Source organism: Berghia stephanieae, chromosome 2 (assembly GCF_034508935.2).
Source record: "Berghia stephanieae isolate SIO BIC M18660-M18661 chromosome 2, UCSD_Bste_1.3, whole genome shotgun sequence".
Classification (NCBI taxonomy): domain Eukaryota; kingdom Metazoa; phylum Mollusca; class Gastropoda; order Nudibranchia; family Aeolidiidae; genus Berghia; species Berghia stephanieae.
Genome location: NC_088361.1, coordinates 91,920,640 through 91,933,362, shown reverse-complemented (window position 1 = coordinate 91,933,362; position 12,723 = coordinate 91,920,640). Strand labels below are relative to the sequence as shown.

At 34.5% G+C, this 12,723-nt stretch overlaps 2 protein-coding genes across 3 annotated transcripts in view; one reads left to right on the top strand and one right to left on the bottom strand.

The window, feature by feature from the left end:
- The window catches only part of LOC144965845 (vacuolar protein sorting-associated protein 41 homolog), a 32,648-nt gene extending 23,090 nt beyond the window's left edge, over window positions 1–9,558 (bottom strand). The window contains exons 1-7 of the mRNA XM_078901621.1: window positions 9,485–9,558; window positions 4,334–4,396; window positions 3,456–3,551; window positions 2,218–2,301; window positions 1,868–1,942; window positions 1,237–1,371; window positions 122–247 (exon numbers count right to left, since the gene is read on the bottom strand). Coding sequence (XP_078757747.1) covers window positions 122–247; window positions 1,237–1,371; window positions 1,868–1,942; window positions 2,218–2,301; window positions 3,456–3,551; window positions 4,334–4,396; window positions 9,485–9,520 — 615 coding nt within the window. The 5' untranslated portion in view covers window positions 9,521–9,558. The remainder of the gene's footprint in view (window positions 1–121; window positions 248–1,236; window positions 1,372–1,867; window positions 1,943–2,217; window positions 2,302–3,455; window positions 3,552–4,333; window positions 4,397–9,484) is intronic.
- A 58-nt stretch (window positions 9,559–9,616) lies between these two features.
- The window catches only part of LOC144965846 (uncharacterized), a 48,789-nt gene continuing 45,682 nt past the window's right edge, over window positions 9,617–12,723 (top strand). The window contains exon 1 of one of the 2 annotated variants that reach the window (XM_078901622.1): window positions 9,617–9,698. The gene's annotated coding sequence lies outside the window, so the exon portion shown is untranslated. The remainder of the gene's footprint in view (window positions 9,699–12,723) is intronic. The other variant, XM_078901623.1, reaches the window with a different exon arrangement.

Sequence of the window (12,723 nt, the reverse complement as noted above, 5' to 3'; positions counted from 1 at the left end):
TGACTCAGATTTATAGTTAAACTAATAAGAAACAAATTTGCTATTGCTGAGCCAGTTAATAGCTTTCAATAAAAAAATTTCCAGAAACATCAAAATTATCAAATCTCCCTGTTCATCATACCTTATTGTTAGCCCAAGCAATAAAATCTCCCTTCCACTTGATGTTGCGGATTGGACCTTCTCCTTGATGAATTATATTCATTTTGTGACGGCCCAGAAAGAAACTGGACTTCTCATTCAAAATCATCTGGATAAAACAAAATTGGAACAAAATAAAATATTCGATATTTCATGATCTGAAAAATTCAAATTCCAGCAGGAATAAAGAAGTGGGAGGAGATATGTGGCTGTGCTAAAACATTGGTTTTATAACAGTTATCACAATAATACCAAAACATTTGAAAAACTACGGAAAAAGATTGGTTTAATCAGCTTCTATGGTTTAAATAATGAAAAGTGAAAATAAAACTGACGATATAGCATAAAAGCTATATTTGTAATAGTTTTTTAAAGAGATGAAAACATGTGGACAAAGTTGATATATATATATATATATATATATATATATATATATATATATATATATATATATATATATATATATATATATATATATATATATATATATCAACTTTGTCCACATGTTTTCATCTCTTTAAAAAACTATTACAAATATAGTTTTTATGCTATATCATCAGTTTTATATCTGATTAATTTGTCGATCCAAAAATACTATGATTCTAAACCTCAATAATGGAAAATTCCCACGATTTATAAAACCCTTTAACTTGTAAATAAAAATAAATAAATAAAATTCCCTTTATTCATCCCATAGGGGAAATGTGTCTTTAGGGTCTATTCCAAGGGAAGACTAGAATAACCCAGGCATCAGCCGCAGTGCAGTGCCGCAAATTGAGCTAGAGCGAGGTGACTTGCTCAAGGCCACACAGCTGCGTGTGATCAAACTCGGTACCTTTCGGGTACGAAGCAAAGACTGTACCACTAAGCCACGCTGCTGTACAATTAATTATTGTTATTGCAATTTTCGTGGTTGCTCAAGATGGCATCTAATTGTTGTAGTAGTAATAAGAATTGTACTAAAGAGAAAAAATTAAAATAATAAAATTTAAAAACAACAAAAACTAAAAAAAACAAAACAAAAAAACAAAAAAAAAGAAACAAAAAATTAATAACATTACAAGAGTAATAAAATTATCTACGGATTCACATATTTACCTTTTCATCCCCAGTGACGTAGCATCGAGAACTTCCACCCTTGTAATAGTTAGGATCAAGAGCAATGGCCTTAACAGGTCTGTCAAAAGACACAACCTGGTTATTTTCTGTGGCGTACAACCCTGTGATGATTACCTAGGGTGGATTATGAAGTGAATTGAGATAACATCTTTGAATAAAGAAACATACAACACAATTTGACTTAAAGATGAATAAATTATTTTAAAATCTACTGGTCTGGATGGGAGCATCACGTAGCCCAACCCTAAGCTAAGTCATTCTTGTGGACATGAAGAAGAAATGACCACAGGAAATGATTTGGGAGTGAATAAATTATCTGTTTGAAATTGTTCAATAAAAATGAAAAAAAAAAAAAAAAAAGCAACCCCACCCCCCAAAAACCCCAACTAAAAAAACAACCCCCCCCCCCAAAAAAAAAAAGAATTTTTTTTTAATCTGAAAAAATAAAAAATTGGGGGGGAAAAATTATAACATTGTGCAATATTTCAAGTCATTCATTATGACTGGATATAAATTAAAAAATAACTTTTATCATCTGATCATAATGTCACTATCATGATCCTGCAACTCCAATTTACAACATACCAATTCATTAATGTTACTGCCTTACCCTTCCATCATCGGAGCAGCTGGCAAGATAGTCCCCATTATCATCAATACTGATTTGGTTGACTGTTGTTGAATGCTGGAATCACATTGTTCAACATCAATTATCTCTAACCACTCTGACAACTTGAAAAATTTATGAATAAATAACAGGTTCTTAAGAACTTAATACTATTTAAATACTGTATTTTAAGATATGTAAAAACAAAGCAAATATATTAATGGCTGAGATAATAATTCTTAACATCGGGAATATCATCATGAAAAAAAATACAGCACAAAACAATGAAAAAACAATCACTTTGACCAAAATAAGAAAAATAAATTGAGATCAAATCAGCACAAGATACTTACAGCGGTAATTTCTTTATCAATGATATTGTTTCCAATATGGTCTAGAATGTGAATCATTCCCCAGTGAGTCCCAAGAGCCAGAAACTGTGAAAGAATAATCAATAGTTACAAAACAAGAACAGAGACATACAAAAACAGACATCTTTCCATCTGCAATAAGGCTCTCGAACATCCTGCCACCCAAAGCTGCAGAATCAGAATTCCTCAAAAGGTTTAAGAGAATTTTTTCCGTCTGTGTGACAGATCAGTCACATCAGTGAAAGTGAAAGTGTTATCATTTTTTTCTTCTTCTATTCACGTGGATGTCAAATGTAAAGTGATCCTTGATAAAATAGGGCTACAACATAAGGAAGAAGTAAAAGAAGAAGAAGAAGAAGAAGAAGAAGAAGAAGAAGAAGAAGAAGAAGAAGAAGAAGAAGAAGAAGAAGAAGAAGAAGAAGAAGAAGAAAAAGAAGAAGAAGAAGACAAATTAGTTTCCAGTAATAAATGACAAATCAAGCTTGAGAAGAAAATTGTGTACAAGTTAGATTGTCTTTTTTTAAGATGTCTTCGGAATGTTTCTCTTTAATAGTTAAAATAATTAAAATATATAAACAAATTAAATGTAAGATCCCTAAAATGAACACCCCTGTTCTATGGTCTTTCAATGGAACTCACTAGCTGCCCATAAAACAGATTGGCAAACTTTACTCAGAAAAAACTTGTATTCAAATTTTTGACCTGAAAATGTCCTTCAAATATCAATCGATTAAAATGACCCTCATTTTGGCAAAAACTCTCAAACCTGGGAATTCGCATGTGCCAAACTTTTCTGTCTGGATTTTAAGTGATGATGTTATTGTTATTGGCTGAAGAAGGGTTTGGAGCCTGAAATGTTCCGTGTTTGGTATCTTGTTCCTTTTTAAAAATCTATTATATTCATTTATGTTTATTACATTTGCAGTCCACAGCTTCTATCAGCTTACTATCAGTATGTTTTTCATGATTTTTGTTCATGAATCTGATGCTTGCACTTGACAGAGATGCCATATCAGTTTGTGAAATTTTCTGATTTTTTTCACAACCAGTAAGTAGAAAGAGAAAGATAACCAAATGTTACCATAAGTAGTGAATATAAATAAAATTTAAGACCCTGAATTACATCAGGTGTTTCTTAATTTCCGGAATTCCTGACTCGATTACAACTTGCAAAGCACTACTGAGCATTGCAAACGGACACTGACTAAAAAGTGACATACCTTGGTATGGACTGCTATACAGCTGGCAGCATCCCTGCTTAAAATGGATGTCAAATCATTTGAGATACGTTCATATTTCAGCTTGGGCTCAACATTCTGAAAGGAAAAATGGCGTATAAAATTATTGTCTTTTAAAAAAAAAAAAGAAAATACACAAAACAAACAAATAATCAATGAAAAATGAAGACACTTAATGCGAAATGATAAAATAACAACAAATAAACAAGAAAAGAGCCCTACCAAAAACCAAAATAAAACAAGTGAACAAAATAAACAAAAATATGATGTATGTCTTACCTATAGAGTTAGTCTTAAATAGGAGAATAAGGAATTGTATATTTTGAGCAGTTTTAATCAGTTTGACGTCATATATTTTTGTCAGGGTGTTTATCTTAACTATTTGTTTTCAACCTCAAAGTGAAGCAATACTTTAATTCTTTGAAAAGTTTTAGTTTTGTATTGGAAATTGAGTATCTCAATGAATCAGTTTTAAATGAAAGGATCTTAAGCATCGCAAATGTTTTGGTCCTCATTACGACTCCGCAGGGATTAGCTGTAACGCCCATTGAAGATGAGTTTATCCCAGTTTCTTTAGAATGAAACAAGTAGAGGAAATTACTTGTTGCTTGTTTTTCCACTAGATCTCCTTGTGTCCCGTAAGTCAATCATTACTAAAGGGTGAATAGAAGCAATGGAAGCACCAGGAAAAAAACCCAAACATTTTGGTCACTGATTTAAGCCAGATCTGATTGTAAATAATTTGAGTGCTCTACAAATTGAGCAATTCTATCTCAAACCATAAATGGCAATCCCGCTTATTGTCATGATCTTGATAACCAGACAATTTTCATAAAACTAAATGGAATACAGATACTAACCTCTTCTTCATCCTCAGATTCCTCATCATCGTCATCTTCATCATTTTCATCATCTGATATATCCTATTTGAGAAAAAATAAATAACAGATTTAAGCAACACCACCTGTTGTAAGCATTTTCAATACGCAGATATTATGTCTCCTGAGCTTGATTCATTTAAATTAGAGTGAAGAACCACTTCTTGCCACATGAGTCACTCTAAATCATTAACGATTACCTTCCATCAATTTAAGACTTTAAACGATATAAAATCCTTCCTTTAAAAACATCTGAAATTTAAAGATGCATGTGCTTTCTCAAAATATATATAAATAAATAAATCGATCCTAAATTGATAATCCTGGGTGAATTTCAAACGTTACATTAAAAATAATTTTGCCACTTTTTCAGTTGAGAATTTTCTTCGGTAATAATGATTGAAACCGTTTAAGAAGCTAAGTATGCGTTCCACCGGCGCAGCTCTCTAGTATAGGGTGTATCCTTTTGTGTGTGCAAGCCATGCGGGTAAGTACAGCGATAGCTTGCCAGTAAGAAAAAAAAAGAAGAAGAAACAGCATAGCCGCATTTGATTTTTAAAAAACGAAAAAACCTGAAAAGAGAAACTTAACCTTTCAAAGGCGAATTTCAATCTTACTTGGACCTAAAATAAAATCTTACAGTTTTCATCAAAAGACAAACAACAGTAATACAATTTAAAAACTTGAGCTTTTATATAGCGCAATATCCACCCAACGTGCTCAAAGTGCTTTTGATCAATAATCTTACTGCTCTAATGGTGAGAAAGTTGTTTTTTTTTTTTTTCTGCGTTAAAAAATAATATAAATGGAGACTATTATTTGAAAACAAAAAATCAGTGTCACTGGCAAAGGGTTAATAGGAGTATACCTGCATCCTGTGAGACTCTTACCACACTTGCTAATCATAAAAAAGAAGGAAATAGCAATCAATAATACTAAGTTGAAAAAAAAAAAAGAAGAAGAAGAAAGGGGGTGGGGGGGGGGGGGGGGGGAAGAGAGCAAACCCAGTAACAATGCAACCTTTCAGAGGCAAAATTCGATCTTTGACCTAACACCAAATCTTCTTTCATCGAACAAGTAATGGCAAAACGATTATAGACAATTGAAGTCTGAGTTACGATAGTCTGACTGCTCTCTTGGTGGAAACGCTGTATTCTCCGTTAACAATAATAAAGATAAAAGCAAACTATTATCTGAAAGCAAAAAATTAGCTTCGCTGTTATGGGGTTAAGAACACCTGCGAGCATCCTTGACATGCTCTACGTCACAAAGGTCACCAAGCGACACGTCTCCCTTTTGTCTTCATGCATCCCCCCCCCCCATCTCACGGTGGTGGTGGTGGCGTTTTTCTTTTATTCAATCAACTTGACTGTTGTGGACCCTAGTCTTCTCTAAAAGTACAAGAAATAATACTCATTTTTTTAATGCTCCAACGAAAATATCTACCCCCCACTGGTCTAATTATTTGTAGCAGACGACAAGTTTCTCAAAATGGTCACGTGACACTGTAAAAACAACACAGGAAGTCCATGAATGCTTATTTACAGCCTTTCCTTTAAACCGTGTAAACAACTAAATTTCGTTTTGCGTCGACCTCAACGGATAAGATTGGCCGGTATTTTTTAATGAACTAAAGTTCTGAAAAATCAAAATGTTTCTTAGAAAGTTGAAAGATGCTAGTTTTTGAAAAAGAGGTAGGTTTAAAAAAAATAATTTCTCTTTTACGTGAATGCATGCTCAAGGCGAATTGGACTTTCAACGAGGTTGGCACGCCAAAGGCGCGCCTCTGGACTAGAGAGCTGCACCGGTGGTACCAATACTTAGCTTCTTTAACTTTTACAATCATTCGGTTGGACAGAAAAATAAAAAAAACTTAATGCTTACCGTCAAAAGCAGTTTAGATTTGAAGATGCATTTGTTTTCTATCAAAAAACATTCGGTACTAGACAATCCTTGATGAATTTCAAAAGTTGTGTTTGAAATTATATCGTAAATTTTTCATGATTCATTCCTCGCGAAATCGTGGGGGCTTACGTCTGTTTCAATGGCGCCGCCGCTAAAAACACAGGTGTTTAAAAAAGTTTAGCCCTATTGAGAAAAAGATTAAGGAAAAAGTGTCACGAGATAGGTGTGAAATTTGGTGCATAAGTGCAGTACAAATTTGTGTGCAAAATTAGTTCGTAGTGGATGCGAGACTCTGTGTGTGTGTGTGTGTGTGTGTGTGTGAGTGTGTGTCTATCTCTCTTTTTTTTTTTTGTCTTTTTGTTTTTTGGGAGTGCCTACGTACACGGTAACGGGGCATCTAGCCTCAGGATCTACGTACACGTTAAACTGGTTTACCGTTGCAACATAAGCAATGGATGGTCCTCGCTGTCGTGACCCTGCGCGCTCGTGTGTGTTATTTTAAAAAAATCAAAACAATTTTACCATTAATGGCGAGATTCCATCTTACACTCCCCAAACTCCAGATCTTAGTCTTAATGTTATCATTAAAACACGAGCTTTGCGATTATAGTTTAATTGAAGCCTGAGTCGAAATATACTCTTACAGCTCTATTTGTGGTAACGATTTATTCTCTGCATAAGCAATCTGGAGAAAAAAAATCAGTGTCACTGTAAGAGGTTAAAATTTCATGAAGTACGCACCATGAAGCACCTCTGTAACTGTAACACTCCTTTGATCTACGTTAACAGGCAACCCGTTGTTTCTTTCATCTTTTCCCATTCCCCCTTACCATCCCCTCATTCCCCCCCCCCCCTCCATCTCTCCACTCCACTTTCACGTTGGTGGTGGTGGCGGTGGATAAAAAAGGCCCTTTTCCTTTCATTCAATCAACTTGACTGCTGTTGTGGACCCTAGTCCTCTCTAAAGTACACGAAATAATACTCACTTTTTTTCTGCTCCAACGAAAATATCTACCCCCCACCAGTCTAATTATTTGTAGCAGTAGCAGACGACAAATTTCTCAAAACGTTCACGTGACACTGTAAAAACAAAACAGGAAGTCTATGAATGCTAATTTACGGCATTTCCTTTCAACCATGTAAACAACGAAATTTCGTTTTCATTCGATTCAACGGGTCAGATTGGCGGGTATTTTTTAACGAACTCAAGTTCTGAAAAATCAAAATGTTTCTTTCTTTTTTTTTTTTTTTAACTCGGTCTTCTTTTTACAGAACGTTGCAAGGGATAAAAATGTCCCATCCATCCTCCCCCCACCTCTTTTTTTTTTTTTTTCTGAGCGAGTCTATTCTATTCTCCTTTTTGTTTGGCCTTTTGTTCTGTTTCGGAGCATGAATTTCTTAAATTTTTTTTAATTTAAAAAAAATAAATTATTGTTTGTTTTTTTCTCCTCTATTTGACCATTTGGTCACTCTCTGAATATTTCTGTTTGCTTTTTAATTATTCATTCTTTTTAGACACTTTTTGAGATCGGAGTGGGGACAAATATGACAATTTGATAGAAACAAGAAAGGTACCAAGAGAGAGAGAGAGAGAGAGAGAGAGAGAGAGAGAGAGAGAGAGAGAGAGAGAGAGAGAGAGAGAGAGAGAGAGAGAGAGAGATTTTAAAAAAAAGAGGTGGGGGGACGATGGATGGGACATTTATCCCTTGCAACGTTCTGTAAAAAGAAGATGGAATTTAAAAAAAAAAAAAAAGTGGCCGAAGCAGGATTTGAACCCACAACGTCGATTCTGGTAAAACTTCCAGGGCAGACGACTAAACCATTCGGCCACGACACCCACTTCAAAGTCGACGCATATTGTGTATATGTAGTAACAACTGATTTAATGTTGGTTAATTTTATGTTTTTATAGATATTTTGGAATTTTATTAACTTTCCTTATTTCTATGTGCATTTGGAAACATTCCATATTCTGGAATGTGGATGATTGTTTAAAAGAGCGGAGTTTCAAATATGTGACGGGGAATAACGAATTTTCATTATCCCCAGACAGGTGTCTGGGGATAATCAGTGTATTATTATTCTCAAGCAACAGTAAATACTAGACAGTCACATCAGAAAGTCGATGCAATCAGGGCAAAATTTCTGAACTGATACCCAGCTGGTAACACTAGACACTAGGCCTATCTAGATAGGTACTTTGGTAAACGTCCATTCGGCCCTCCAGCAGGGAGCCGATAAATGGCCTAGTGGCTGTGACCCGATTTTTTGGCCTTTTGAGTGATGGGTCTCAGAAAAAGTTCCATAGATTTTTTGTTTATGGATGGATTTTAATGATTGATGTCTTATTTTCTTCAGGAGAAATTACTCTATCGTTTGGTGTAGTTTATTTTAAAATCAATGACAATTTAGTATAACCTTTGATTATGGATAAAATAGGGTATAATTTAGCTTTGGATAATTAAAAGATTAGAACTTGGTAAATCAAAATTTTATGCTGGCACGTTTATTTAACATCTTAACTTTTTTATAAAATTAAATTCAGGGCAAAGTTGTATACCGCATCCATGAAATTCGTTCCAGTAAAATCCTTACTCAAATCTTAGCGGCCATTTTACACCAGTTTTAAAATCCAAATGGTGGTTACTACCGGAAATGCAACAATTTTCAGGTCACAAAGTCCGTCAGTAAATAACAAAGGCAAATAGACCATTTTTCATCCTTTAAACTATAATAACTTTTTTTCTGCTTATCTGATTTTCACAATTTTGGTATCATTAGAATCGTGTTGAAAAGCACTTTAAATTGATATAGGTTTCATTGAGCTCAATCCAATTTGAATTTTTTACAAAAGTACCTAAAATCTAGATATGTATTGCTCTAACTCTAACAGTTACTAATCACTATCTAACACTAACAGAGCCCGACACCTAAGTTACTCATTACTCTGAACTCTCGAGTCTGCCTTGTTGATGTTGGCCTTGGAATGATAAATAGTGAGGGTGTTCCTTGACCTTGAATTACTTTGTGACTTTACTAACTTAGATAGGACTTACTTATCCGAACCAGCGACCACCTGAGCTCTAGCCCTTCGGTCTTGGTGTTCCTTGAATAAAAATGCACTTAATCATATTTATTGGTGTAATTATAAGAACTTTATTTTCATCATTTTTATATACAATGTAAATAAAGACCAAAATTAAATTTTGCAGGAAGAGTCTGACTTACTCGGTCATCATCTAATTGTTCCTTCTTGTCGGCCATGATGGAAAAGTGTCACATGACTTACTGTTACTATCTTTGGAACGTTAGAAGAAAGGGGGTGGGAGCTCTTCCCCTTTCCTTCACTTTCCAGCCTTCAGCCTCGTTTTGGGGAAATATGGCTAAACGCCATTGTTGTTTTCTAAGGACTCTTGTCATTTTCACTGGGCGTTACTCTCAGGTAGGTGGGACAATCTAATATTTATTTATGACGATAGGGTAATTATCATAATTTATTACGTCTTCATTTCGCTATTTTAACTCCAAAACAATACTTACAGTGGCTATTACTGAATGCAATTGTGCCTAATTGTTAACTTAATTATCATTTACCCCCGTAAAAGCTCGATTATCATTCAATCGAGCGAAATTCAAGCCAGAACTTCATTATTTATATTCCATGATAATTATCATAATTTATCAGAATCCCTTTTAGGCCCTCATCCAGTGATCGCTGTCACCTACATGACACTTTTTGCATCACGTGTTGGTGTTTACATTTTGCACGTAGACGCCCAATTTGGTTTCGGGTTTGAGTTTGAGCTTCCCTCTTGGCTTGGCCCTCTGCTTTTCTATTTTCTATTAATAAACTTTGACCCCTTCCCCTCTTGGCGAGTGATAATTACTTTTCATCTCGACTTTATTTTTGTTTTGGTCCACACTTAGTTATTTGAATTTGCATCGCATTCATTCATAGAGTCATAGCCCAGTGTTTTGTTTAATTTTGTCGTTTTAAAAAAGAATTTAAATGTTATTATTATTAATTATTAAAATTAAAATTAAACAAGCCCCTTTTTTATTTGTCCGTCAGGGATTGGCAATTCAATCGTATTTGTATGAATGAGTCTGATCGAACGAAAGTTAACCACTCACTTCGATTTTCTTTTTGGACAAAGTGACTGCACCTGTATTATTATTATTATTATTATTATTATTATTATTATTATTATTATTATTATTATTATTATTATTATTAGAAAAATATTTTTACATTTGTTTTTGAAGGACAGTTTTATGATGATTATTATTATAGCAGCAGTAGCGGGCAAGAAATGTAAATTAAATCGTAAATTTGGTTATATGCAAAATCGGAACATCTAACATATACTGTTTAAAAATAATGTTGGAAATTCTGGAAATATTTTGATCCTTTTAATAACCATTTTCTACACTAACACTAACACACACAATCTCAAGTGTGTGATCTTTAAAAAAAATCTTACTACTACTACCCTCTCTGTTTCTCCCCCCTCTGTTTCTCCCTTCTTTTTTTTTCTTTTTCTCCAGTTCTCTCTATACTCTCTTTCTCTCCCCCCCCCCTATCTCTCGCTCTCCTCTCTCTCTCTCTCTCTCTCTCTCTCTCTCTCACTCACACACACACACATCGTTATGTTCCAACTACTTTTTTTCAAAGTTTAGAAGTTTGTAGTGTCTGTTTAGCAATTGATTATAGACCCCCGGCCCGGCCTTCTAAGTAAATAAATCGAATTATTTAAAGCCAAAGACGACCGTACCAAATACGATTTATTCACAACAGATTACAAAATCATCCAAAGTCCGAAGGGCTACTCGTTACATTGAAAATACACATGATGTAAATGACCTACTAACAGCTGTTTTATGTATTGAACTTAGGTACGATTTCAAGTCATTTTTGTTGTTGTTGCCTTTATAATTACTTGATACACACACACACACACAAACACACACACTCACACACACACACACACACACACACACACTCTCTCTCTCTGTGTTTGTCTGTCCATCTCGCTCCTGAACGACGATTATTCGGGGTTTCTTTTATGGAGGGGGGGGGGGGGGGGGGGGGGGGGGTTAAGAAAATTTCTGCTGGACATTTAATCCCTTTTGTTCCTCGATTTTATTCCTTGATAATTCATGATTTTTAAAGAGCTGCACATGACTAATCCAAGTTGTATGGTTAAATCCTGCCATTACTGCTACAAAACTATACGTTTTATACAAAAGCTCAATATAATGCACTTTATATTTGATATTGGAACTAAGAAAAGATAGATCACCATGGTAAATAGTCATGGCTACACATACATTTTAAATGAATCTCATCAGTTATCGTGGTCCTGCTTTTGTAACCAATATCGTCAATTAAAGCAATCTGATCTTTGTTTTAAATAAAGTGACGAAAGCAGTGATTCCGATATCTAGTCTTTATGCGTATTGCCGTAATCAACCTGTTTTTTTTTTTTTTTTTAGTTACGGAAACAACACGACTGTAATTCGTGGGCCAATTATTACTTTTGAAATGAGCAACCATGTTGGTTGTGTTTATATGTATTAACATTTCAGTGAGAAATATTCACTAAAGATATTAATTTAAAAATCGAAACGAGGGAAAATATTTACACGTAACACGGAGCCTCCTTTGTTCGTTCTCTAGACAAAACGATTTACTTCAGTGACACAATCTAATTAACTGATCTGCGCACTAAAAACCGGCCTTTTGTTGCTGGCCTATCTAGGTCAAAGGTACAAATTTAAACTGGTCAGGTTATTCTAAGTACATAATTCATCTAATTTCACTAAAAGTAAAAGTTCAATTAATGATTATGATTAATTATTAACAAAGAATTGCAACGCCTTATGTAAATTCTAGGAGGAATCCCGATAGCGCAGAGCATTAAGGCCACAATTTCTGACGATTTCTTTTTCGTTATCTCCCCCCCCCCCCCCCATTTTTTTTCTTTTCTTTTACTTCTCTGTCCACCCAGCAGATATCGTCGGAGCTGGTTCTGTTAGATTTGGTTGAACGTATTTTGCGTAAGATAAACGTCAATCAAAAGGATAGCAAGTAATAGTTACTGCCTGTTTCGTGCTAAGAAACTCCGACGTCATATTTCATAAAGCACTGAAGACTAGTATTGAAGCAATCATAATTTTGTTGAAAAGGCCGTTAAACGAACTCTAAATTTCGAACTAATTAGACATATTATAATGACACACACACGCTTCGACTCACACACACACACACACACACACACGCACACACACAATGAAATAAAAAGGTGTGTCCTGATGGGTGAAATCGATTTAACATGTCGAATTAAAACATCAACGGAACCCAAGTAGTTAACCGGTAATAGAGTTCATTTAGTGCGCAAAGCCTTTGATTAATCAAAATCCACAACAATAGATTTATACAACAAAGAGATGTTCAACGAGCTTCC